The following is a 25492-nucleotide window of genomic DNA, read 5'->3' on the forward strand; positions in this document are numbered from 1 at the left end:
CCATAATTTGTTTTTCATTAATCCCCAATTTATTTCCTTCAGTTTTTAAGACAAGTAATATTAACCACAGTTCTGGTGGTTACCAGCAAAAATAAACATAGAGAGACACTAGACTGTCATTATTGAATATTTGTGAAAAATATAAGAATATATGAAAAAGTTATTTGCAATAAAAAAAACTATAATAGTAGTGATAGATTATATAATTTTTAATTGGAAGTTAAAGATAATTTTTTTTTGGAAAAAATACACATATTTAAAAATTAGAATATTTGTTAGTTACATATTTAAGAGACTTGAAAGAATCTTAGAGAGTATCCTTAATTGAAGGAGCTACAAGAGGGATTTTTTCTTCTTGATAGTACTGAGGTTGATGTTGAGGGTTTCTCCTAGCGATGACAAAAGAGATAATGACGTCTTCTAGTTTCAAGCTTGTTGCCTCAAGGAACTGAACTGCGGTTTTCTCTGTCTAGCCTCCATATATATGGTGGTAAAATGATTTATAGTAGTTGTAAAAGATTGAAATAAGATAATTAACTATAGTTTTTAGAAAACATTGACCTCAAATTCAATGTGTGCAGCTCCCTAGTCTTCTTATATAATAAAGTAATTTTTTTTGAAGCTCTTGCTCTAAGCGGCTGACAAGTGATGTTGTTTTCTTTTGACATGTGTCATTAATTTCAAATTTACATATACTATTTTTTATATTCACTAAATTTAAATATAATTTATACTAAAAAATATTTTATTATTTTTCAATGTCTTTTTAGTAGTTATATAATTACCATAAAATTAAAAATGTCAGGAATTAAAGAATACAATATTAATATTCAAAAGATTAATTAATTTCATTCTAAAGTAATATCAAAATATAAGAATATAAAAATATTAGAATTAATTTGTTGTTAAAATATCACAACTTTTTATGTCAAAATATCAATTCATTTTGTTTTAAATAATTTAAAGATATAAAATATGAAATTTCTTAATTCTTGCACCAAAAGATCAAGTCTTTCAGTCTAATCTGAATTCAATATATAAAACAAATCAATTCCAAGATATTAAAAATATGATATTTCAAACTTTTTTGCTAAAAGATTTTTTTTGTATTTAAAAATAAATTGAAAATTTAATAATAATCATAGTGACAATTTCTTGCATATTAATTCTTTAGAATGTAAATCCCATGATGTTTAACAAAAAAAAAAGGAGTCATCATGTTAATATACTTTAATGTATTAATTCCCACACAATTTATATTTATTATAGAAATGTAACAATATATAAAACCCATGATGTTTGACAACAAAAAAAAAACTGAAACCTTTCATGATACTAATGAAGTATTATTGAAAAAAATTCTCTATAAATATCAAGTAAATTTATTCATCAAACATCATATGTTGTTTAGCATGTCTGTTATGCTAAGTTGCTAAAAATCATTTTAGTTTTTATAACATCCGCGAACCAAAACTGCGTTTTGGGGATACCAATAATTTCTGGTTCGACCCGATTGATTTAATTGTCGATTTGGATCGGTTTGGTTTGAGAAAAACCATTGAACCGAGATACTTAAGTGGGAATCGACGAAAAAAGGGTTTTGGCAAGTTTTGTTTGTCGCCGTTTATCGTTTTGAGAGAAAAAGAGAGAAAAGAAGCGTTCTTGAGTTTTTGGGAGAATTGGTTAGATTTCTTGGCTGTTCTTGAGAGATCTGAAAATAGGAAGGTGCTAGAAGCTTGCTAGGAGGGTTGGATTTGTTGCTGTTGGTCAGAATTTTCCTGCAAAGAGGTGAGTGCATGACCATGGCTTATCTAAGCTAAGATCTCTAACTTTCAGTGATTTGGTGTTTATGTGATTGTTTCCTTTGAGTTCTCTATGGTATTTCGTGGCTGATATGGCTGGGTTTTGCTTCTGGGGATGCATGGAGCGGATTGGAAGAGCTTGGAGGCGAGATTCAGAGTTTCTGATCGAAGGAAATCGATGCTCGGCATCAGTGTCGATCGACACCAGTTGGGGTGTCGGTCGACACCAACGCGAGGACGATTCGATAACTTTAGTGAGTGTCGATCGACACCATGTAGAGGTGTCAGTCGACACCAACGAGGGTTTTGAGAATGTCGAGCATGTGTCAGTGTCAATCGACACCATCTGGTGTCAGTCGACACCCTTCTTCATTTACGACAGTTGATGTGATGCTTTGTATATTGCTTGGTTTATTTTTATTGTTTGTTGTTTGTGACATATAGAGATCTTATTGCTTGTGTATAAAGTCCAATAGATGGGAGGATTGCCTCATTGAGTGTTTATCAAATACTCATGCATCTTAATTTGTGTTTGTGGTGCAAGTAAAGGCAAAGTGTGATCGTGGAATCAAGGCAATGAAGAATAGAATGTTCTAGGGACTCGATTGGTTGTTGTCTGGCTTCTGTTAGGTTGCTAGAGGTGAGTCAATAGAACATTGCTAGGTTTCTGGTTCCTTGTTGCATGTTGTTTGGATATTGGATATTTATTATGATTTAAATAATGGTTATATATTATTGGATAATTATTGGATATTGAAATTGGTTATTTTTCACTGTTTGGTTTGGTTGTGGTTAGGTGGCTAGTGGATATGAGACCACTAGTTTAGAGTATTTATTATTATAAAAAAATGGGTATGGTCGTTTCAGTTTTTAAAAATAATTTACTTTCTAGTCAAAAGAACCGAAAGTGAGTATTCAACCAAATGATGAACATAAACAACCAAATTTTCATTAGCTACACAAGCTCTTTCCATGTTGGTACTGCTTAATATCATATTAACTTTTTATTTTAATGTGTGGTTACTTCATTTTATTGTTTTCATTTAGTTTAAAATTTTAATACACAAACATAATTGCTCATATATATACACGTTTGTTTTTTTTTTTTTGGTAAAGTTTATAAATATTTAATCTTTGCAAATCAAGATAAAACATTTATGTACTTTTATGTGCTAAATAGCTATGATAAGAGTGAGAAGAAGGTGTACGAAATATATATGTATGTGACTTCGCATCATTGTATGTTCTTAAAAAAAAGCTCATTCATATATGTTAATCTCACTAATTAATCACAAAATTCTCAATTTGATAAGTTTGAATGTACTGAAAATTATACAATTTACACACATAATATAACCAATATAATATATATACAATTTCAAGTTTGAAATCTAACAGTCAAAGAAATGTTGCATATGATTTTCAAAAATTTAAATAAAACACAAGGTTCATTGTATATTAATATTGTATTTTTTTTTTCTTTTGATCAAGTTGATAAAATTTTAATATAAAAATTAATTTTAAACCTGATAAAATTTCAGTTTAAAATTAATATATCTTACTTTTAATATTTATGGTAATTAACATTGAAGTATCTTTAAATAAATATATATATATATATTATAATATATATTAGTTCCAAAATATTGCATATTTCATTACATTTATTTTACCTTTTTCTAGTATATATACAAAACATTAGGGTTACTAAAGTGCTGAGCTCGCGATTGCATAGTCTTCAACATCAATATTAGTTAAGATTTTGGAGCCATGGGTGTTACTGATAAGCCTGCTTGTGTCAATGAATCTCAGACAGAACCTTCATCATGGTGAGACTCGATATCAATCATCTGAAAACCTTTATTTATTTGTCGAATCTCATAAATTCTAACGCCACAAGATTCCTATAAGCACGATACTCGCCGAATCTTCCGTGTATGACTATCTCATCTTCAGCCAATATAGCATTGTCGCGGTGTGGGTCGCAGCCTGATATACGGCACAACTCATGGGGACGATCTATTTCCCTACAAGATCATAGTTGCAAATAACATATTTGGATGTTTAAGTAGCATCTACGGTCTTGTTTACCTCGCATTCCTTTTCTACTCTATTTTCCCCGGTTTAGCTCTTTACTTGAGTTTATTCTTTGTGTTATGTTCCGTAGTCGCTTTTATTCATTCTATGTATCTATGCTATTTAGTTGAAATGATGAGCAAGAAACCTCATCTTCTTTGATTGTATCTTTTTTATTTTCATCATCAATATGAGTTTCTTTAGAGGTCTTACATGTTTCCAAATATACATGAACAAACATAACCAAATTACATTAAAACATTACGTCAAGTCTAAGGAATCTAAACCAGACTGATTCTTCACGAAGACGAGACTTTACATCAAGAAGCTAATGTGGTTGGCTCGCAGCTATCCCGATCACAAGCCAAGACATCTCTGTAATCTCTAGAGACGGTGAAGGAGTCATGGACAACTCCATTGCTGCTCTTCTTGTACTCAAAGAGAAGCGAGGAGTGATCGAAAGCCGTCAACTTCACAAACCCGTAATCATAGTCTCTTAAGATACTCCAGTTGGGTTTCAGCGAGCTGAAGGAAGACAAGTGACTTCCTGCACCACCAACAACCACGTGTATAGTTCCTTTAAAGGCTCCTGAGTAGTGAGTCTTCTCATTGTCCATACATTGGTTTTGGTAAATGGGGCAGGTTCTCTCATAGTTATGGACATGGCCGTAGAACGCAATGTCTACTTTGTACTTCTGCCACAGCTTCTGCAAGCTCTCTCTTCCCATAGGCTCTTCAAAGGAACCTTCTTGACCATACCAATCATTTGTCGAATAACCAAGGACACGATGAGCAATAAAGATCAACCATGGCTGAGTCTTTCTATCAACAGAGGCAAGACAACGCTCTATGAACCGGTACTGTTCTGACCCTTCTCTCCAATCATGTTCAGTATCCGCTACACAGAACCGAAACATTCCATAATCCGCAGAGTACCAGAACTTAGCTTTGTTCTCAGCAGGAAAGTAGTACATGGTTTCAGCAGGAACCCCACATTCCCCTCCAGAGTCTTTACCGCCATAGAAAGATCCAGAGTCTGGCCAATCCCGCTCATGGTTGCCACTGAAGAGTAACACAAGTTAAGGACAAGAATCCACAAAACCGTTATGGCAAAGACTGAAATGGCCCGGGCAGGCTAACCTTGCAATCATGTATGGAACAGTAGAAGCGATAGGTTCAACTTGAGCTGTGAACTGATCCCACTGCGAAATGTAACCATTCGCGTAAGTGATATCTCCGATGTGGAAAACAATGTCAATGTTGTTCAAGTCCTTGATGAGTTGGTCAGTCGTGTTGAGTGCACCAGGCTGATAATCATTGTACTCATTTGACCCATCCCGCTCTCCCTTAAAATACAAAACATAAGTCCTGAGAGTAAAGATTTAGACAAGGTTATGTTTTTGCATAGAAAACACTCAAACAGTTAGCAAATACCTTCCCCATGTCGCCAAAGATTATGATCTGTTGTAACGAGTCTTGTCCAGGATAAGGAGAAGACTTGAACGTGAAATTCTTGCTCCAAATTATCGAACCATTCATCAACTCATGACCCATCATGTATGTGTACCTTGAGGTAGTAGATGATCCAAAATCATTACAAAAACCGTTACCCCATATACTTCTAAGTTCTAAATAGTGGACATACCTGAGGTTTGGCCAAAGATCTTTCAAGAAAGCAGTGTGAATGAAACCCGGATCGCGCCAACCAACAGTACGAGCAGGAGCACCTGCGTCAAACCGCGTAATAAGAATCCAAAAATAAAGATGAGGGTGTATAGATTTTGTTGTATCATATTCTCAAAGTGTAACATACCACACATGCTGTTTCTGGTAAAAGTCAAGGTACCAGCTGGCGATCTTCTACTTTGAGTTCCCTTCCGACTCCATTCCACAAACGGAACAGCCTCATCTATGTTGTATCCGCTCGTCCATGTTACAGTCATCTATCAAAATCATAGTATCTTTGAGAGTCTTTGAATGCTGTAAAGCTTTGATTAAACAGGTTTTCTAAGAAATGTCATAGTTGACTCAGGCTATGGAAAACTTACTTCGTCCCACTTCTTTCCTAAAGCAAGACGCGGATAAACAGGAGCTTTAGGATTGATAAATGATACATGATTCGAAACCGCAACAAGTGTTGGCTGCAGAGCAATGAAACAGATGAATTAGAGAGTCTCATTTGGTATTTGCAAAATGGAATAGGAGATTGAACGGTTGTGTACTCAACAGACATTTGAAAGCCCCCCGGTGAAGAGTGCAAAGGAGAAATCAGCTCTCTGGTTAATAAGCATGAACTTCAAAACCGCACTCCCGGTCTTCATGTAGTCGGGATTGGACTTGGCATACATATACTATACAAATTAGGAAACTGAATGAGATGAAATGAAATGAATTAGCCTTGTCAAAGTTGAGAAATCAACAGTCAGAATGTGATATAGGACCTTGATTGGAGCTGAGCAAATAAAAGGATCTAACTCTTTGCCATCAGTTGGAGCACAAGAAGATGAGCTAAAAGAAGAGAAAGACAAAGACATATATGTTTATTAACACATCAAGCACAATCCGACATATATATTTCATAAAGAGAAGTTGATGAATATGAAAATACTCGAATTTTGCTGGTGAGAAGACTCCAACCCAATCGTCTGAAGAAGGCTCTGGGTTTGAAATATCAACATTTACCCATTCAGTGTCCTCACCCTGTAGCAGCAACCATCATCAAATTTGGTATTACAAACGGTTCACAGGAAAGGCCAAGGAACATAACATGATTATCAGTTTGGTCTGAAATTAAGTTGTTTACCTGGGAACCAAGAACACGAGGGGAAACGTTAATGGAAGCAGAGTGATGCAGAGCAAAATTAATGCTGTAAATATCAATTTGAGACAGTGCTTGATCTCCACGTCCACTTTCGTAACTTGAGGTCAAGCTCGAAGCCACATGTACGATGAAACACAGAATCGCCAACAAATCCCTAACCATCATCGTTGCGAGTTTCATCCTTCTCTTCTTTGGTTTTGTTCAAGATTAAATCTTTGTAATCGTATATAATCTACGATTTTTCAAGATTCTGGGTTTTTGATCAAATATTTATTTATCTTCTCCCTCCATCGAGGCGTTAAGGAGGAGAAGACAGAGAGAACAAAAACTTTTCTTTTTTTTTAGGAAGACAGAACCAGAAGTTGTCTGTCTTTTTACTTGCAAAATAATTGTCATTGAGGTGAGCACATAATGTCGTAACATTTGTCATTATCAAATTTTATTATTTCGAAAAAAATACCAAAGATGATATTAATAGGATGATTTTAGTTTTATTTCATTTAACTTTGTGGAATACAGTGAAGTTTTGAAGGGGATGTCTCTTTTTTTTTCTTTTTTTTACAAACCAAGAAGGAAAAATTGATTTTCATTTTGTTTAGCATATTTTTCTCATTTCCTTCATAAAAGAATATTCTTAGGCTGTGTGTAATATTCTATGTATATCTAGGAAAAAAAACACAGCCACTAAATATGATAATAATAATGCTGATTCTTAATCTGTCTACTGAATATCGTGCGAAGGAAGACAAACATTATTTTTACTTCTCATGAAGAGTATCCTGTATCCCTCTCTCACTCTACAGTCTACATAATACTGGATCTGGTTTCTTTATTGTTCACATTGCAAAAAGATTACAACTTACATAAGACATCACCAAACTAGACTCCATCTATATTTGGATACAGCTACATGATCGTACAATTTCACAAACAGTTCTACAGCACCGAAACAGAGAACATACTTACAAAGCTAATCCAAAGGCCACCAGCATCTTGTAGATAACCTGATTGTTCATCTGTTTGCTATCCGAGGCTTTGAAAAATGCGGAGCCAGTCTCTTCTCGAGCTCTACCAAGCTGGAAAACCATGTAAAAGAAACATGCTTAATGACAATTTTTTTTTATCATTAGTTTCTGCTCTGCTATCTCATAGGTGAGTATTGGGAAAATTCAGACACTTACATCTCATATCTGCGTTTAGCTTCTTTCTGTTTTGTGCGGTAAAGGTCACTGTCTTTTGGTATGTTGCTCAACGGATCAGCTACACAAATTTGCACACAAGATTAAAAACGACATTACATCACTAACATATCCATTTACATGTAGAGTTGTAGACAATCATAGAGGAAATAATAGGACACATTAGTGTCATCTAACTTCACGGTTCCACTTAGATAAATATCTTGTATCTAAAGAATTATCACTAAATGTTCAATTAAGCTATCAAATGAACACCAATCAACAACATTAGTTTCGAGCAGGAAATAGCGTTACCTGAAAGCATAGCAAGGTGTTTCTCGCCAAATTCTTTGTGAACTTCCATTGCAGTTGCTCTGCTCAGTCGGATTAGTCCCTAATCGAAATACCAGAAAATAAGTTAATATCAACCTAAACTGGATTTGACATTGCAAACCAAACTCGAGAAAGAGAGCAAAAGCAAGCTAAAACCTTCTTCTCCTTTCTTTTAAGAATCTTGAGATGACATTTCTTGACATAATGAGTCAAGTGATAACGAGAATGCCTAGAAGAAAGTTCTTGTTTAACCTCAGGAGTAGCATCAAGCCATTCAGAAATATCCTTAGATTTCACCAACTCTCCATTATCCAAAGACTCTAACCATGAATACACAGGTAACCACTGATCAGTCCTCTGAAATCGAGCTGGGTGTTGTTGATCCGTTTCCACATTTTGCTGTAATATATCATTCAAAAAATCAAATCCACAAAAACAAAATCGAAAGAGTCGCAATCATCAAAAAAATGAAGTGACTGTTGTTGGTTAATCACCTCGTTCTGATCTGACGATGGTGTTGGTCTCATGTAATGTTGGATTGAGAGGAGACGATCTACGAGCTCGGAGCGAGGCATGTGACGGAGATCTGCTGGTAAAGAATCTAAGTTTGTGCCGATCCAAGTCTCGACTTCGCCGGCGCTTACGACGGCTTTAGCGTCGGGGAAAGCTGAGACCCAAGCTCTGGCCATTGTCTCCCATTCCTGAGATGGCTCTGCTCTCTGGTTCGCGTTTGAGATTTTGTCATCCGATTCAAATTGCTGCTGCCCCTTTTCATGTTCTAGGGTTTCGTCACTCGAATTCGACATTTTTTTTTTTTTTTCCTTGTTTGTGGTTTCACTTCACACAGCACAGTGGTCGGGTTGAAAAAATGTTAAATCTTTAAATAAAGTACTTCAGTTAATCTTTCCTCTTTTTCACTTACAAAACAATCGACTTTTACAAAATTTGTAATTAATTGAAGTTTATCGCTTTTTGTCTTAACCGTCTTCTACTTATTCTTTCTGATTTAATTTACACGTCATTATTATTATTAGTTGTTTCTCTACTTTTTATTGTAGTGTACATTAACTGATATTAACAATGAAAAATGTACTTTCTATATTAAAAGTGCAATGAATAAAGCAAGATTTATAATGAGTTTGTAGGATAACAAGTACACCAATTTCTAAATAACAATGAAAGAAGAAACAATCTCCAAGTACAGCAATCCGCAATCTTTGGGGAACAAATCTACAGACTCTACTTTGTTGCCAGAAACTGAAGCTCTTGTAGTGATATTCACACTCTATGTCGGTATGTCCATTAGCGTGCATGAGTGTCACAAATAAATGAATTGGAGAAGTATCCAAAATTGGATTTCTATAATTACACTATACACAATTCAACATCTATAAGAAGAGAACAACTCGATTTTGTATGAAAAATGTGCTTACTTATTCATCTTCTGCTATGAAGTTTGGCTCTTCCCCTCGGCAGAGGTACTCGTCGCACATAGAGGATGTTCCCCAATCTTTCCTTAGCCTTAAGATATCCTCTGTGAAAGTCGATCCAGAGGCTCCAATGAATACGCTTGACATGGCGCATATCGTTTTATCAAGCATTGCATCCACCTGCACATTGCATGAAGATTAAAAGTAATTCAAAATGCAATTAGGATTTCCTATTCTGCTACAAGATTCATAAATTCACGTGTCTGTTGACGAACAACAAAATGCAAACCGCACAGAGCCAAGGAAAAGCAAACAGGTTTTCAGGAGATTCTATGCTTGGTTTCAATTATTAACAAACTGAAAAAAGGCTCAATGAGGAGGAGTGAGATTCTTACCTGGGAGTCATCCTCTATACCATGCCGATATAACAATGCATCCCATTTTTCAGCTGAATTACGCGGTGGGCGTTTGACAAGAGGCACAATTTTTCCATCTACCACAACAAGTGACTGAAGCAGACTTGTTTCACTTTCTGCAGCATCTGTTGAAAGATAGATGACTGCGCCATTGGATCTTTCCACTATCCGAGCGATGCACTCTGCAGCTTGTGGAATCGGATAGAAACAACTTGGAGATTTTGCGTTACTGGCATGAAAAAAAAGATCCCCATCTTCAGAAAACTACAAGTCTAACTGGTACCTAGTCTAGTAGTCTTTAAAACATCAATCTCAGTACAATATCATGTATCTTACCACTACAGCGCAGTGCCTACGTGATGTGAATGAATGTCATATACTAACGGGGAGACTAACAACCAAAAACAGAATGTTGCTTTGATAATCATAATCCATGAAGTAGGAGCTACACTTTGAACTTCAGGGTAATGTACGCTAGAAAGCAAGATGAAAAAGACATACCAGAATTTGAGGAACCCATGTCTACGGAAATGAAGCGCGATGAAATTCTTTCCCAAGAAGGTCTGGATGAATCTCTGTGCGGTCAACAAAATAAGCTTACTAGGTTCGATCAGTGTCTTGCACTTGTGGTTAATAGGTCCACCAGGCTGCATCACCCAATCTTGCTCCATATCAGCATAGAAGACATCCCCGATGGCGATCACATCATCATCAGACTTGAACTTTGTCTGTACGTCTTGCACAGTTCTCTTGCTCGGCTTCTTTATATCTTCACTCCAAGGAGCCTCAAGCTTTCCATCAATGGAAATCCCTAAACCTTTCAGCTTCTTAATATGCTCCTCATCGACATAACAAAGCTGTGGTGACGAGAAGTAACATATGAACCTGTCAATGCGGAAATGATTCTTTTTGGCCTTTTCCTTAAACTGATCAAAAGAAACAACAACGTTTCTTCCCAAGCAAGTGTTAATCCGGTCTATATCTATCACTCTATCATACTGGTAATCAAACTTAGGACTTGGAATCACCAAAACTCGATCTAGCAATGCAGCGAAGAACATATGTTTCTCTAAGCAAATCAAATGGTTGCTCATTTGACCTGAGAGACATATAGCGAAAAGGAACTTGTCAGATCTCGGCTTCCACTCTACAGTTCTCCGATCTGACAAGTTCTGATCCACTTTTCTACATCTATCGTATAAGAAATTCACCGAATCAACTCCGGTGCCGCCGCCGCCGGAGTAATTTGCAGTCCTGTGTGGTGACAGAAGCACCTCTTGGATCTCTTTATTCAACGAAATCTGCTTCGAAACAGCAGATTTCACATCCTCAAACAACACAGACGATCCCAAACTAGAAGCATTCGCTGATTGATTAAGAGAAGGATTCACCAACGTACCATTCCAAAGAGAGAGAAGCTCGAGCTGTTGTTGCCGTAGAAGATACAGAGCACGGAGCTCAGATTCCTTGACGCGATTCGCCAATGGATCCAGCTTAAAACTCGAGAGATTCGCCGAGAACAGTTCACGAGGATCAGTGAGTAAGAAGAGAAGACCGATTGAGACAATTAGAGAGACGGCGACGATGACGTAGCGCTTGTTGAGCGAGATCTNTATCATCATCAGACTTGAACTTTGTCTGTACGTCTTGCACAGTTCTCTTGCTCGGCTTCTTTATATCTTCACTCCAAGGAGCCTCAAGCTTTCCATCAATGGAAATCCCTAAACCTTTCAGCTTCTTAATATGCTCCTCATCGACATAACAAAGCTGTGGTGACGAGAAGTAACATATGAACCTGTCAATGCGGAAATGATTCTTTTTGGCCTTTTCCTTAAACTGATCAAAAGAAACAACAACGTTTCTTCCCAAGCAAGTGTTAATCCGGTCTATATCTATCACTCTATCATACTGGTAATCAAACTTAGGACTTGGAATCACCAAAACTCGATCTAGCAATGCAGCGAAGAACATATGTTTCTCTAAGCAAATCAAATGGTTGCTCATTTGACCTGAGAGACATATAGCGAAAAGGAACTTGTCAGATCTCGGCTTCCACTCTACAGTTCTCCGATCTGACAAGTTCTGATCCACTTTTCTACATCTATCGTATAAGAAATTCACCGAATCAACTCCGGTGCCGCCGCCGCCGGAGTAATTTGCAGTCCTGTGTGGTGACAGAAGCACCTCTTGGATCTCTTTATTCAACGAAATCTGCTTCGAAACAGCAGATTTCACATCCTCAAACAACACAGACGATCCCAAACTAGAAGCATTCGCTGATTGATTAAGAGAAGGATTCACCAACGTACCATTCCAAAGAGAGAGAAGCTCGAGCTGTTGTTGCCGTAGAAGATACAGAGCACGGAGCTCAGATTCCTTGACGCGATTCGCCAATGGATCCAGCTTAAAACTCGAGAGATTCGCCGAGAACAGTTCACGAGGATCAGTGAGTAAGAAGAGAAGACCGATTGAGACAATTAGAGAGACGGCGACGATGACGTAGCGCTTGTTGAGCGAGATCTTCCAACGGTGTTGTTGTACTCGCTGCATAATGTCCTCGATCTGAAACGTCGATGATCTCGGACTTGTTGCGGCGGTGGAGGAAATTGGATCTTCACGGTGACGGTTTCGAGTGTCGTTTTGAGGAATCANGTCTATATCTATCACTCTATCATACTGGTAATCAAACTTAGGACTTGGAATCACCAAAACTCGATCTAGCAATGCAGCGAAGAACATATGTTTCTCTAAGCAAATCAAATGGTTGCTCATTTGACCTGAGAGACATATAGCGAAAAGGAACTTGTCAGATCTCGGCTTCCACTCTACAGTTCTCCGATCTGACAAGTTCTGATCCACTTTTCTACATCTATCGTATAAGAAATTCACCGAATCAACTCCGGTGCCGCCGCCGCCGGAGTAATTTGCAGTCCTGTGTGGTGACAGAAGCACCTCTTGGATCTCTTTATTCAACGAAATCTGCTTCGAAACAGCAGATTTCACATCCTCAAACAACACAGACGATCCCAAACTAGAAGCATTCGCTGATTGATTAAGAGAAGGATTCACCAACGTACCATTCCAAAGAGAGAGAAGCTCGAGCTGTTGTTGCCGTAGAAGATACAGAGCACGGAGCTCAGATTCCTTGACGCGATTCGCCAATGGATCCAGCTTAAAACTCGAGAGATTCGCCGAGAACAGTTCACGAGGATCAGTGAGTAAGAAGAGAAGACCGATTGAGACAATTAGAGAGACGGCGACGATGACGTAGCGCTTGTTGAGCGAGATCTTCCAACGGTGTTGTTGTACTCGCTGCATAATGTCCTCGATCTGAAACGTCGATGATCTCGGACTTGTTGCGGCGGTGGAGGAAATTGGATCTTCACGGTGACGGTTTCGAGTGTCGTTTTGAGGAATCAAATGCTGGTGGTCTTCTTCGTCGTCGGAAGAGTGACGCTCCATCTCGCGAAACCTAATAATAATATGATTCTACTCAAATTTCTTAGAATCTTAAGCTCCGCATGAACAATTCGATGGAGGATTCAAAGAAAATTCTGGGAAATCTTAACAACATTGAAGAAGAAGAAATGATAAAAGTATGGAGATGGAGCGTGAAGACGAAGATTAATGATTTCTTCTTCTGTAACTACCCGACTAGTGAGATGGTGACAGTGTGNGCCGCCGCCGCCGGAGTAATTTGCAGTCCTGTGTGGTGACAGAAGCACCTCTTGGATCTCTTTATTCAACGAAATCTGCTTCGAAACAGCAGATTTCACATCCTCAAACAACACAGACGATCCCAAACTAGAAGCATTCGCTGATTGATTAAGAGAAGGATTCACCAACGTACCATTCCAAAGAGAGAGAAGCTCGAGCTGTTGTTGCCGTAGAAGATACAGAGCACGGAGCTCAGATTCCTTGACGCGATTCGCCAATGGATCCAGCTTAAAACTCGAGAGATTCGCCGAGAACAGTTCACGAGGATCAGTGAGTAAGAAGAGAAGACCGATTGAGACAATTAGAGAGACGGCGACGATGACGTAGCGCTTGTTGAGCGAGATCTTCCAACGGTGTTGTTGTACTCGCTGCATAATGTCCTCGATCTGAAACGTCGATGATCTCGGACTTGTTGCGGCGGTGGAGGAAATTGGATCTTCACGGTGACGGTTTCGAGTGTCGTTTTGAGGAATCAAATGCTGGTGGTCTTCTTCGTCGTCGGAAGAGTGACGCTCCATCTCGCGAAACCTAATAATAATATGATTCTACTCAAATTTCTTAGAATCTTAAGCTCCGCATGAACAATTCGATGGAGGATTCAAAGAAAATTCTGGGAAATCTTAACAACATTGAAGAAGAAGAAATGATAAAAGTATGGAGATGGAGCGTGAAGACGAAGATTAATGATTTCTTCTTCTGTAACTACCCGACTAGTGAGATGGTGACAGTGTGTTGGTTGAGGAGAATGATTCGGTACGGGTCATACCGGGTTTCAAAAATTTAATTAAAATTAAAATGATCGGTTTAATGTAGCCGGTTAGGTTTATTGACGTGTTTTGGCTACTAGAACTAGACTTTTTTAACTTACTATTTTCAATTAGTTGTACTCAAGGTAGTCAGGTTCACACAAATTACAATGGTACATATCAAGATGCAAATACAAAGGGGGGAATTAATAACTTGTTCCTCTAACACTGTAATATGAAGCCATCATTTACTAATATGCCTCGTGCTGCTTTACGGAGTAGTAAATTCAAATTAAGCTACCTTTATATTTATACGTAATTTCAAAAGCCATACCAAACTCGATGTATCTGTTTTGTTTTTTAAGAGAGGGGAGAGAACAAAAGACACTACTACTTAGTACTGAGAGAGTGAGAGAGCATGATAAAACAGACTTTACCATATTGACTTGCAGTCATGGTTGCGTTGCATTGCATCTAATCACATTTGAAGCAGAGGCAAAGCCATTACAACCCCGACGATCGATACTAGCAACAATACTATCCAACCCGGTAACGCTTCTTTCTTGTTCCTTCTCCTCTCTTTCAATCCCACTTCTTGAATGCCTTCCTTTTTAATAGCAACACTTTTCTCTGATTCGACTTTCGGATTTTCACTCTCAGGAGAATCCTCGGGAGTTTTCTGCTGAGTGGCTGCTTCCTCTTCAGCTACTTGTTGCTGGCTGTACTTCTCTACATACTCGGGGAATAGTTTTCGGAACGTTGCACTGCCACAACAGTTGAAAAAGTGAATAACATGTAAAGCTCTACCGTTCTCTAGTCAATTTCAGAGATTATCCTAAACTCAAAACAGTTACAGTTTTTGGTGAGAGTGAAACTTACTTTTTACAATTAAAAGCAAGAGATGACTTTGCCAACTGTTGTTTATCGGCTACACTAGTGTTTACACTTCCTGTTGTAGGGCTGTTATCCATCTGTATGCAGAAAAATATTTAATGAACGGAGGGTGCACAGTAACAAAGGACATTGCTATGTTAAATCAATAAAGATCTAACGGTACAACAATAGATAAACTAAGAGGTTATGCAAGAAGAAAAGTTCTAGACCTACAATGAACTTACCATAAATGAGAGAAGTCCAGTAAGTATGCTGCATTCAGGAAATCGAATTAGTCAAATAAGGATTTATTCGAATAACTTGAAAACATTTAAAATATACATCAAATCTTATACCTTGACACTGACCACATTGGATTCCAGCTTTCTGGATGAACTGTACATGCCAGGGTGAAGATAATTAGATAACAGACAAGTTCACTGAAATTAACTTACAAATAATGAAAAAGAAGACTGTGCTTACAGTCACTCATAGACAAGCAGATTTTCTTTTGTGTCACAAATCGACCATTTGGTGTTGTCATTCTGCAGCCACAGAACCTTGGTTTATTAGAAACCCGGACTAAAACATTGGAGGGAGACAATATTAAGAAGGAATTCTAAAGGAATAAAGAGCGCACGTGATTCCAGGTGGCTTGTAAGGATATTCTGGAGGGAACTTGATCTTCCCATAGTAAAATCCTCCTATCAAAGAGAATTCGAAGATCAGAATCATATACTGCATTGGAATGTAAAAATACGCATTTAGCATGTATATTAACAATGAAGATTTGAACCTGCAAAAGGTGTTCCCTCACTGCCTTCCAGAACATAATCTGTAGGGTAAAACTCAATTAATATTAAATTACCCTAAATGCTAGCATGAGCCTTCTCAGTTAGGCAATAAGAAAGAAAATTCTGGGGGTTTTTCATTAGATTTTTATAACGAAAACAAGTCTTCTTCACCATTAAATATTACTACTTATCATGAAATATGATATCAATACTATCTCCGTCACCAACTCACCATAGCAACGCCCTATTTCGTAATTTATTCTATATGCCCAACGGAAGAAACATTTATACCCACTACCCCGCAAATATATTTACCTAATGCAAGGTAAGCATCCCTATTGCCAAACTTTAATAGAATAACTAGAAGCAAATATCACGAGAGGAAAAAAAAGAGACTTTGAAAGCTAGATATGACTTACGCCACTCAAGAATGTCATTTGGGGAAGGACGAGCAACAACATGCGAGACTGGTTCCTAGCAATCCAGAACATAACAAGTCAATATTACTCACAGAGTAACACATTCAAGATAAAACATATCCTGAACAAAAATCATGACGAATTGCACAAGCAAAGGGACCACATTTGATAATATTTATCTAAAATTGATGGACAGAGTGATAAGGGTCGACAGAAACACTAGAACAGAATAAGAAGAAGAAACAATACCTTGCAAAGTGCTCTGTATTCCTTTTGAAGTCGCTTTATACAAGCTTTTTCTGCCATCTTAAATGCTTGAAAGAGTTCCGATTTAAAGTATACTTCCTGTTAATCAAAAACATCGAATTGTAAAACTACAGAGGTACAACAGTAAGATAAAGTCCACATCAAGGAAACCATTCTGGCGTAAGTCATACATTTGGCAACATGACATGAACAAGCAAAGACAAGAAAATATCACATGGGGGAAATAAAACACAGAATCACAGACCAGAAAATGTCTAACCTTTTTTTGTTTTTGTCTGAATTATACATGTCAACTTGTATATTCCAATGCAGGTGGCGTAATTACACGAAAATGGAACTCATAATAACTAAACAAGATTATATCAAGAGCTTGATCTTTAAGTCAAGTCCAACCAATTTAAGGTTGTAATACGAAATTACAATTCCAAAACTGTATAGTCTTTACATGCAAACCGTATAATTTAAGCTAACTCTACCATCTCAAGACACATACAGAGAAAGCACAACTTGACCAATTGATTCCAAAAAAAAAAAAAAAGAAAGGAAAAGATCAAGTAAAACTTGAATCACAAGCATCTTTCAACAAAATAAAACTTGCATAAACCCAAGAAATTATGAAAAGAACACACAAATCACTCAAAACCGAAAAAAAAAAACAGAAATTTGATCAACTTCCCAAAAAAAATTCAAAGAATATTCCTAAAAGATCCCTAAGAAAATAATAATACCGCAACTCCGCCATATCATTCATTTGATTCAAATTCAATCGAGTGGATAAAATTGAAGAAACCATCAAATTCAAAGCGAAATTTAAGAAAAAGCAAAAAAAAAAAAAAATTAAACTCATCTGCGTGCGCGTACCAATTCGATGGAGTGGAGGCGTGAAATTGTGTGTGTGATCAAAGGCTGGGGTTAGGGATGACGAACAAGCGAAGTGATTCGTGACTAAGGCAGATCCAAGGAAGATAAAATCGGAATCGATGATGAATGATCAACACCTGTAGGAGTTTCTCTCTCTGTGGGGTTTCTCGTTGATAATAATCATTCGTTTCGTTTCGTTTCGTTTCTTTCTTTTTTCGACGCGGCACAGAGAGAGGAAATAACAAAGAAGGAGATTGGTTTTACTTTAACCGAAGCAACCCAAAAAAATATCCAATTGAGTCGGTTCTTTCTTTAATTTAATTAAGGGTTTGTTTGTGTATTAGTACATTTTTGAAACTTAATCGGTAAACTAATACATTTATTATTTAAAATTGGAAAAATAGATGTTGTGTAATAGAGAATGGGTAAAATAGAAGATCTTGTGGGACATAGGCTTAGATGAGAAGATTACCAAAATGGGTATGTATATGGGTGAAAATAAAGTTTTTTTCCTTCAATCAAAATTATACAAATAATTGTTAATATATTTTTTTTTAGAAATTTTTTTGGATACAAAAAAAATAAAATCTATATTTTTTCTTTACAATTTGATATGAATTTTATTTAATAATTTTTAAATATATTATATACATTTTTTGTATCCGTATACCTTATTTAGTTTACAAATGTCTATATACTTAATTAAATATACAGACATACAATATTAACTATACCATTGTGATACAGATATCTAAAACTCTAAGAATTAAACAAATTATATTTGTACACTTAATAATGTGTACGAACATCTGTACATTTAATAATGTGTACGAGCATCTATACACTTAATTATGCGTACGGATACAAAATTTGTAAAACATATTTAACGTTATTAAATAAAATCATCTAACAAAATGCATATCAAATTATAAAGAAAAAATATAGATTTTTATACATCTTTAAAATTTTAGAAAACCAATGACATGTGTTGTAAATATGAAATGTTGATGAGGGTTAAAAGGTCTTGTAAATAGTAGAAACAATAAGAAATATGGAATTTGCTAATTGTAAATAGTAATGATACTACTTTTACAATTTTGTTTTCAAAACTGTCTATTTTGCCAAATAACTCTTTAATTAATTATCCTATCCCGGTTCGGTTTTTTGCTCTTTCTTCGGTATTTTGACCATGATTTTAGTCAAAGTTATTGAGTTAGTTCGTTTTAATATATAAAAACTGGATTTTATTTTATATTTTCGATTCGTAAAGTGAATAGCAAAATGCGGTGTCATTTATATTCAGTTTTTTTTTTTTTTTTTTTTTTTTNAGATACATTCTGAAATCTGAAATATGAAATATGCGGTGTCATGATCTCTCTCGCAGTGCATACTTCTTTCTCCTTGGCTATGGAACTTTGGATTTTAGAAGCTTTGTGATTAGAATTGAAGCCAAGAGAATGCAATCAAACCGGTGATAAAGTTGCTCCCGACCGATGATCCATGTGTTCGTTTTAACACCATGAGGTTTTAAATTCATGGTTTAGTTCTTCTATTGCAATCTGGCTTTAGAGACTTATATAGTAGAGGCTGACCGATTATGTAAACTAAAGTTACTAAACGATGTTTAGATTAATAAAAAAAAAAAGGAACATGTTTATCCAATACAACAGTACACACAATTCCAATGCAACGATCACGATCTGGCCCAGTTATTGAGAAACAGAACGCAATGAAAATGACAAAACTTCCAAACATTTTACTTATCTTTCCCGAACAAAAAAAAAAAAAGGAAACCATGGCCGACTTGCACAGGCAAAGAGCATATATATTCAACACAAAGGAAATCAAGAATACGTGTACTATACTGACAATTTCAAGCTTGATACCGTAAATGTGTTGTAAGATGCATAAACAAAAATAAAATAAAAAGGCAAATGATCCTAAGATCACGTCACATTAACTCTCTACATACTACAATATGTGTATTCAGCTCTGTAAGGTTTAACGCGTCCATCTTACGAAGAAATACAATATGACAACAGTCGCGATCATACCGGCGTATTTAATCCAGGTGTCAACACGATTGCGCCTCTCGATTAGCCTCAACACAGAATTGGAGAGCCCTACAGTGTTGAGAACATCCAAAGCCTTACGCTGTGCCCTCTGATAATTCGAAAAAAAAAACAATGTTGGACAAAACATTATTTTCCCATTGACTTTGTGCCAATAAAAATGCAGATTATTTTATTAAGCTTGAGGAGGTTTAGAGTGAGTTTAGTACCTTCAAACGATCCCGTTGTTCAGCGTATTTGGAGAGGATAGCAACTCCACTTGAATACGACTCTTCGAGCATTCTCTTTGAGTTCTTGACAGAGCTCATTGCTTGAGCCTCGTCATCAAATATTTGCAAAATGTGAGCTCCTTCTCCGCTCCTTCTGCCTAACAAATCTGCTCTCTCTTTAGCTTCCAACATCTTCCTCTGATTCCTCCACATATATTTTTCCAGACTTTGGTTCAAATACTCAGCCTCTTCCCCAACTTGTTCACTCTTCCTGCAAAAATACATAGTTGGTGGATTTGTTGATCTATACTATAATAACGTGTGTGAAACTTGGATTCAAGAATGGATTCCTCACCTTCTCCAAAGATCACGCTGGGATTTAACAGGGATTGAGCGCCAGAGACCGTTCATATTGGAGCAGAGAGATTGAACCTCAGTGATATCTCGTTTCACAGAGGAAGCCAGATCGGTAGGATCAGAGTCGAACCTTTCCAACCTATCGATACCGTCGCGAGCCCTCAGTAGAATCCTTTTCGCACTACTATATACCTCAGACAACCCTCCCATTGTCCCAGACGCCATTATATCAGTAACCACCACAACAAAGAGACCAAAGAAACCACAGATCTTCTCCTTGCACAATCAAAATTACAAACCCAGACAAATCAGTCGACACCGAACCAGCAAATACGATCAAAAACCCTAAAAAATATTCCATAAGAAATGGTTCATCCACTCGAAAAATTAATTAAATTCAATCAACGAATGAAGAAACTAAAAAATTCAAGAGGCTCGCAATGAGGTAAATCTTAAGAAAAGCTAAAGAAACTCATCCGCGTACCAGTTCGATGGAGGCGAGAATTGCGATTTACTGTTTCGATTTAGATGAAGAAATGAATCAAGGCAGAGCGATTCGTGACTATGTAAGACCAGATCCAATGAACAAATTATGGAAATTGTTGGAATAGATCACAGCAACTGGAGAGATTTATCTCTGGTGGTTTCGACGCGCAGAACATAGAGAGGTACCGCTTTACTTAAACCGAACCAAATTGGACGGGGCCTTTGGTCGGGTCTGTGTCGATCCTGGTTTAGTTAATTATGAAGTTGGTTGGATTGGATTTGGACCCTTTGGCCATCATGGTCAAAGATTTGACTAGACAAACTGTCCATGTATAATAATAATTTGTGATTTAAATTTATTTTAGGATATATGCGTTACTCTAGGTTATATAGATTTTACTATATTGAATAAATTAATTACTCCACCAAGATTTAGCTTCAATAAGATTTCTTTAAGTGTGTCTATTTTTTGTTTATATCATAACTCTTAAAAGTGATATAAAAAAAACCTTTATAGTTATCACTTTATCAAACTCCAGTTGTAAAGAAAGATATGAATACCAATGGAGAATTTTTGCAAGGAACAAATCCAAGTTTTACCTTTTTCTGTTTTTAACATCTAATCTTCATTGTAATTGTAATTTAAGCTTCATTTTTTTTGTAGAGGTATATCTTGAAATTTACCACAAAAATATAGTTTTTTTTATTAATGCAAAGGAGTTTCATACAAATAGTTCTGTAGCCATATAGGTGGCTTTGACGTATCAAAATGTAGTTCTCCAAAGTTAAAGGTATTAAATCACAAAAGTCTAAGAAAAAATAGTTGTAGTTAAATGATTACGTTTCACAATTTCTATTTTTAAAAGAAAGTTTCTTATTATATATAAATATATGGCATTTTTTTAAATATAAATCAATGTATATGACATTGCCTTCAAACTTTGAATATGTAGAGTGCATTTTGATATTTTTGAGGTTTTATTTGTTGTAAAACATTTGGAGTGGATCTTCTATAACCGGTCCGTTACATGTACTAGAGTGTATGGTCTATGGCCGAGGCCCATTACCTAATTCCTATGTCTAGTCGGTTTTGTACTATCCCTATAAATATGTAACCTCCATTCGATTCTATGATTAATAACAAGAGATTTACACCTTCGAATTCTCTAGTTTCATAACACGTTATCAGCACGATTTGCTCTAACGTCTAACTGAGTAAACCCTAAAAACCCTAAACCGCCGCCGCCTTCTTCCCTTGTTCGTGGATACCCTCGGCGACCGGTTCCTGTTCGTGATACACCCTAGTTCGTGGTCTGTTCTTGTCCGGGGTGAGTTCTGTTAGAGAGATCCGTTCCTTTTCGAAGTAGCAGCTCAAGTTCGATCGGTTTCTTCCTCCTACCTTGTCCGAGGTTCGTGATCAAGAAGAAGTAAAACCGAGGTCTTTAGCTCCCGGTTCATATCCAGGCAACCTCCAAAACGGTGGAAGGTAAATAAGATCAAACCCTCTTAGAACCCATAATCGAACTTGATCTTTAAATCTATTGGAACCCTAAAACTTATAAGTACACAATCAAACAAACAAGTTCATAAGCTTTCAAATCCCTACACTGTAAAACTTTAAAATCAGATGTTTAGGGTTGATAGATTGATTGTGAATTGAACCATACACAACTATATCAAGATTAAAATCCTGTTGATTGTTTGATTGCTTGAAACCTTAGAACCAAATTCTAAAATCCGAATCCCTTATGATTGAAAGTTTAGGGTTGCTTGATTGTTTGTTTGTTGCATAAGAACCCTAGAACTAAACTATTAAATCCGAAATTCATAGAAGAAAATTTAATCTAATTGTTCTAAGGATTAAATCCGATTTAGGTGTTTGAGAAATTCAAACTCTAAAACTAAGAAATTAAAATCGGTTTATATGTTTGCATAAAAGAAATTTGGATAACTTCTAAAATTATTATAATCATTATCTTAAAGGTTTAAGAAATATTTCCTAAAAACTTTGTTGTTATCTAATCTTAAGAAAAAGGAAATCCAATCTAGTAAAAAGGAAAATTTCTAAAACTCAAAACTATTTAAGAAAAAGAAAATTGTTGCATGCTATTATCTATCTAGGTTTGTTGTCTTGCATGCATGATTAAACCACGAAATTTGAGTGAAAGTCTTGGGCATGGTTCGGTCTCACTACCGCATGACCCTAAGTGTTTTGGCATGGTTCGGTCTCATAATACCGCATGACCTAATATTGATTGCATGGATCGGTCTCATAATACCGCATGCTAAAGAATGATTGTCTATTTCTGTATTATACAGATGGCAAGGCTTAACAATCTAGACTATGTTGCCTTGAATGCTTCTGGAGACAATTACTTGCAATGGGCATTGGACACTAAGATCATGCTGAAATCGAAGGATTTATTTGAGTGCATTGAGGAAGGTTATGAACCATCTGATAAGCAAAAGTACAAGGCCATTATGCATATGCGCCATCACCTTGCTGAGAGTCTCAAGAATCAGTACCTCACCATAGAGGATCCACTTGACCTTTGGACAGAGCTGAAAAGCAGATATGGACACCAAAAGACGGTGCTCCTACCAAAGGCTCAATTTGATTGGAAAAACCTAAGGATCCAGGACTACAAATCCGTGGATGAGTATAACTCAGAGCATTTTAAGATTGTCTCAACCCTTAGGTTGTGTGGTACTGAGGTGACCGAGAAGGAGCTGCTAGAGAAGACATTCTCTACTTTTCACACTAACAACATACTGCTTCAGCAACAGTACCGTGAAAAGGGGTTTAAAACCTATGCAGACCTAATCTCGTGTTTGCTGCTAGCTGAGCAGAACAATGAGCTATTAATGATGAATAGTGCAATGAGACCTCCTGGTACAGCCCCATTACCAGAAGCTCACAAGGTTGATTTAGCAAAGGAAAATCCTCAAGAGCCTAAAGAGCCAAAAGAGACCAAGGAGTCTAACTATGTCCATAGGGACAAGAGTGGCCGTGGCCGTGGAGGACGTGGTGGCTTTGGTCGTGGCACTTACCAAGGACATAAGTCCGGTAGTCAGGGCCGTGGTAACCGATCCGGTTTCGGCCATGGTCGGGGTAGAGGTCGTGGGGGATTCAAGCCGCAACTAAAGACCAAGTCCACTTGCCATAGATGTGGTTTAGAGAACCATTGGTTTAAGAATTGCAGAACTCCTAAGCATTTTGTTGATCTCTATCAAGAGAGCTTGAAGAAAAATCCAGAGGCCAACCTGGTTCATCTCGATGGTGAAGATGATTTTGACCATGGGAAGGACGATCTATTTGATCATGAGACCTCCAATTGTTTAAGAGAGGATATGTGAACTCAAAATGTTGTTTTGTTTTAATTTTTATGCTTTATGTTTTTGCATTTGATTGGATTATTTTGTTGAATGATTATTTGGTTTAAATTCAAAGTTATTTCATTTCCTTCAATATATTGTTTAAATCAAAAATTATTGTCATTATAGAAATGGCTGAGGACAAAAGTGAACTTGTGGTGGATAGTGGATCCAGCCACACAATCTTGAAGGATAAGAGATACTTTATTAATCTCATAATGAAAAATGCCAATGTTAGTACAATTGCGGGTATAGCAAGCCTTATAGAGGGCTACGGCCAGGCTCATATATTATTATCTAATGGCACACATCTTGAACTAAGTGATGCCTTGTATTCACCCAGCTCTAAGAGAAGCTTATTGAGTTTTAAGGACATTCGATTGAATGGTTTCCATGTTGAAACAAAGGGTGAAGGAGATAAAGAATTTCTATACATTACTGAAATCGTACAAGGACATAAGAAAGTCCTAGAGACTATACCTGCACTAGCCACTGGTCTTTACCATGCTAAGATTAACATGATAGAATCTAACTTGGCAAAGAATAAAATGTTCAATGAACAGTTCACTCTATGGCATGACCGGCTTGGCCACCCGGGTTCTAACATGATGCGTAAGCTTATTATGAATTCAAATGGGCACACTCTTAAAGAGAGAAAAGTTATCCCTAAGAATCTCACGTGTGCAGCATATGCACAAGGGAAACTTATTGTTAGGCCATCACCAGTCAAAGTAACTAAAGAAACTTTGCATTTTCTGGAAAGGATACAAGGGGACATATGTGGACCTATACACCCACCTTGTGGGACGTTTAGGTACTTTATGGTCCTTATTGATGCATCGACCAGATGGTCGCATATTTGTTTGCTATCCACAAGGAACCTAGCATTTTCTAGGCTGTTGGCTCAAGTTATAAGACTAAGAGCACACTTTCCAGATTTTCCACTTAAGACTATACATCTGGACAATGCTGGTGAATTTACATCTCAAGCGTTTAATGAATACTGTATGTCCATGGGGGTGAGTGTGGAACATCCTGTGGCACATGTCCATACACAGAACGGATTAGCTGAATCCTTCATTAAACGTATTCAATTGATTGCTCGGCCATTGCTAATGAGGTTGAAGCTTCCTATGTCGGCTTGGGGACACGCAGTATTACATGCAGCAGAGCTTATACGCATTAGGCCATCTAGTGAACATAAGTATTCACCATCCCAACTATTAACGAGTCATGAGCCAGACATATCCCATCTCAAAA

General features: G+C 36.8%; 5 protein-coding genes across 10 annotated transcripts; all 5 read right to left on the bottom strand.

The window, feature by feature from the left end:
- Nucleotides 4001-7081, bottom strand: LOC104725557 (probable inactive purple acid phosphatase 27). 2 transcript variants are annotated; one of them, XM_010444226.2, is made up of 10 exons: nucleotides 6682-7081; nucleotides 6487-6578; nucleotides 6320-6386; nucleotides 6110-6229; nucleotides 5927-6019; nucleotides 5692-5821; nucleotides 5524-5605; nucleotides 5313-5445; nucleotides 5019-5224; nucleotides 4001-4940 (listed from the first exon to the last, which is right to left on the bottom strand). In XM_010444226.2, the coding sequence occupies exons 1-10, from the start codon at nucleotides 6877-6879 to the stop codon at nucleotides 4199-4201; spliced, it is 1863 nt and encodes a 620-aa protein (XP_010442528.1). In that variant the 5' UTR covers nucleotides 6880-7081; the 3' UTR covers nucleotides 4001-4198. The 2 variants fall into 2 exon arrangements, with proteins under 2 accessions (XP_010442528.1, XP_019088827.1); XM_019233282.1 differs by lacking the exon at nucleotides 6682-7081 and having other exon boundaries at nucleotides 6320-6363; nucleotides 6487-6556.
- On the bottom strand, nucleotides 7441-9070 carry LOC104725558. Its single transcript, XM_010444227.2, has 5 exons — nucleotides 8705-9070; nucleotides 8367-8609; nucleotides 8193-8271; nucleotides 7881-7959; nucleotides 7441-7775 (listed from the first exon to the last, which is right to left on the bottom strand). Exons 1-5 carry the CDS (start codon nucleotides 9014-9016, stop codon nucleotides 7712-7714), a joined length of 777 nt encoding a protein of 258 aa, XP_010442529.1. The 5' UTR covers nucleotides 9017-9070; the 3' UTR covers nucleotides 7441-7711.
- Nucleotides 9319-14485, bottom strand: LOC104725559. 2 transcript variants are annotated; one of them, XM_019232946.1, is made up of 5 exons: nucleotides 14210-14485; nucleotides 11670-12668; nucleotides 10558-10759; nucleotides 10036-10285; nucleotides 9319-9820 (listed from the first exon to the last, which is right to left on the bottom strand). In XM_019232946.1, exons 1-5 carry the CDS (start codon nucleotides 14289-14291, stop codon nucleotides 9644-9646), a joined length of 1710 nt encoding a protein of 569 aa, XP_019088491.1. In that variant the 5' UTR covers nucleotides 14292-14485; the 3' UTR covers nucleotides 9319-9643. The 2 variants fall into 2 exon arrangements, with proteins under 2 accessions (XP_019088491.1, XP_010442530.1); XM_010444228.2 differs by lacking the exon at nucleotides 11670-12668 and having other exon boundaries at nucleotides 10558-11666; nucleotides 14118-14484.
- LOC104725560 (probable ubiquitin-conjugating enzyme E2 33) lies at nucleotides 14802-17976 on the bottom strand. The gene is made up of 10 exons (XM_010444230.2): nucleotides 17734-17976; nucleotides 16855-16950; nucleotides 16606-16660; nucleotides 16189-16227; nucleotides 16033-16096; nucleotides 15876-15937; nucleotides 15749-15788; nucleotides 15638-15665; nucleotides 15399-15490; nucleotides 14802-15283 (listed from the first exon to the last, which is right to left on the bottom strand). The coding sequence occupies exons 2-10, from the start codon at nucleotides 16909-16911 to the stop codon at nucleotides 14998-15000; spliced, it is 723 nt and encodes a 240-aa protein (XP_010442532.1). The 5' UTR covers nucleotides 16912-16950; nucleotides 17734-17976; the 3' UTR covers nucleotides 14802-14997.
- On the bottom strand, nucleotides 19538-21072 carry LOC104725561 (membrin-12). Of its 4 annotated transcripts, none has more exons than XM_010444233.2 (4): nucleotides 20856-21072; nucleotides 20370-20641; nucleotides 20015-20285; nucleotides 19538-19896 (listed from the first exon to the last, which is right to left on the bottom strand). In XM_010444233.2, exons 2-4 carry the CDS (start codon nucleotides 20594-20596, stop codon nucleotides 19735-19737), a joined length of 660 nt encoding a protein of 219 aa, XP_010442535.1. In that variant the 5' UTR covers nucleotides 20597-20641; nucleotides 20856-21072; the 3' UTR covers nucleotides 19538-19734. The 4 variants fall into 4 exon arrangements, with proteins under 4 accessions (XP_010442535.1, XP_010442536.1, XP_010442533.1 ...); XM_010444234.2 differs by having other exon boundaries at nucleotides 20370-20644; XM_010444231.2 differs by having other exon boundaries at nucleotides 20370-20647.

The sequence above is a fragment of the Camelina sativa genome, chromosome 11, assembly GCF_000633955.1.
Source record: "Camelina sativa cultivar DH55 chromosome 11, Cs, whole genome shotgun sequence".
In the NCBI taxonomy this organism is placed as follows: Eukaryota; Viridiplantae; Streptophyta; class Magnoliopsida; order Brassicales; family Brassicaceae; genus Camelina; species Camelina sativa.

Excerpts from the sequence above, each read along its gene's own strand:
- LOC104725557 (XM_010444226.2), bottom strand. The coding sequence starts at position 6,879 with ATGAAACTCGCAACGATGATGGTTAGGGATTTGTTGGCGATTCTGTGT. Across the intron at positions 6,387-6,486 it reads TTCTCACCAGCAAAATTCGA|CTCATCTTCTTGTGCTCCAA; the intron begins GTATTTTCATAT and ends CTCTTCTTTTAG. Across the intron at positions 6,230-6,319 it reads TTTGCTCAGCTCCAATCAAG|TATATGTATGCCAAGTCCAA; the intron begins GTCCTATATCAC and ends TAATTTGTATAG.
- LOC104725558 (XM_010444227.2), bottom strand. The coding sequence starts at position 9,016 with ATGTCGAATTCGAGTGACGAAACCCTAGAACATGAAAAGGGGCAGCAG. Across the intron at positions 7,960-8,192 it reads ACACCTTGCTATGCTTTCAG|CTGATCCGTTGAGCAACATA; the intron begins GTAACGCTATTT and ends AAATTTGTGTAG. Across the intron at positions 7,776-7,880 it reads GCTAAACGCAGATATGAGAT|CTTGGTAGAGCTCGAGAAGA; the intron begins GTAAGTGTCTGA and ends ATGGTTTTCCAG.
- LOC104725559 (XM_019232946.1), bottom strand. The coding sequence starts at position 14,291 with ATGGAGCGTCACTCTTCCGACGACGAAGAAGACCACCAGCATTTGATT. Across the intron at positions 10,286-10,557 it reads CATGGGTTCCTCAAATTCTG|TAACGCAAAATCTCCAAGTT; the intron begins GTATGTCTTTTT and ends TTTTCATGCCAG. Across the intron at positions 9,821-10,035 it reads GTATAGAGGATGACTCCCAG|GTGGATGCAATGCTTGATAA; the intron begins GTAAGAATCTCA and ends TGCAATGTGCAG.
- LOC104725560 (XM_010444230.2), bottom strand. The coding sequence starts at position 16,911 with ATGGCAGAAAAAGCTTGTATAAAGCGACTTCAAAAGGAATACAGAGCA. Across the intron at positions 15,666-15,748 it reads CCAATGTGGTCAGTGTCAAG|CATACTTACTGGACTTCTCT; the intron begins GTATAAGATTTG and ends TCCTGAATGCAG. Across the intron at positions 15,284-15,398 it reads CTTGCTTTTAATTGTAAAAA|TGCAACGTTCCGAAAACTAT; the intron begins GTAAGTTTCACT and ends CTGTTGTGGCAG.
- LOC104725561 (XM_010444233.2), bottom strand. The coding sequence starts at position 20,596 with ATGGCGTCTGGGACAATGGGAGGGTTGTCTGAGGTATATAGTAGTGCG. Across the intron at positions 20,286-20,369 it reads CAGCGTGATCTTTGGAGAAG|GAAGAGTGAACAAGTTGGGG; the intron begins GTGAGGAATCCA and ends GTATTTTTGCAG. Across the intron at positions 19,897-20,014 it reads AACAACGGGATCGTTTGAAG|AGGGCACAGCGTAAGGCTTT; the intron begins GTACTAAACTCA and ends TCGAATTATCAG.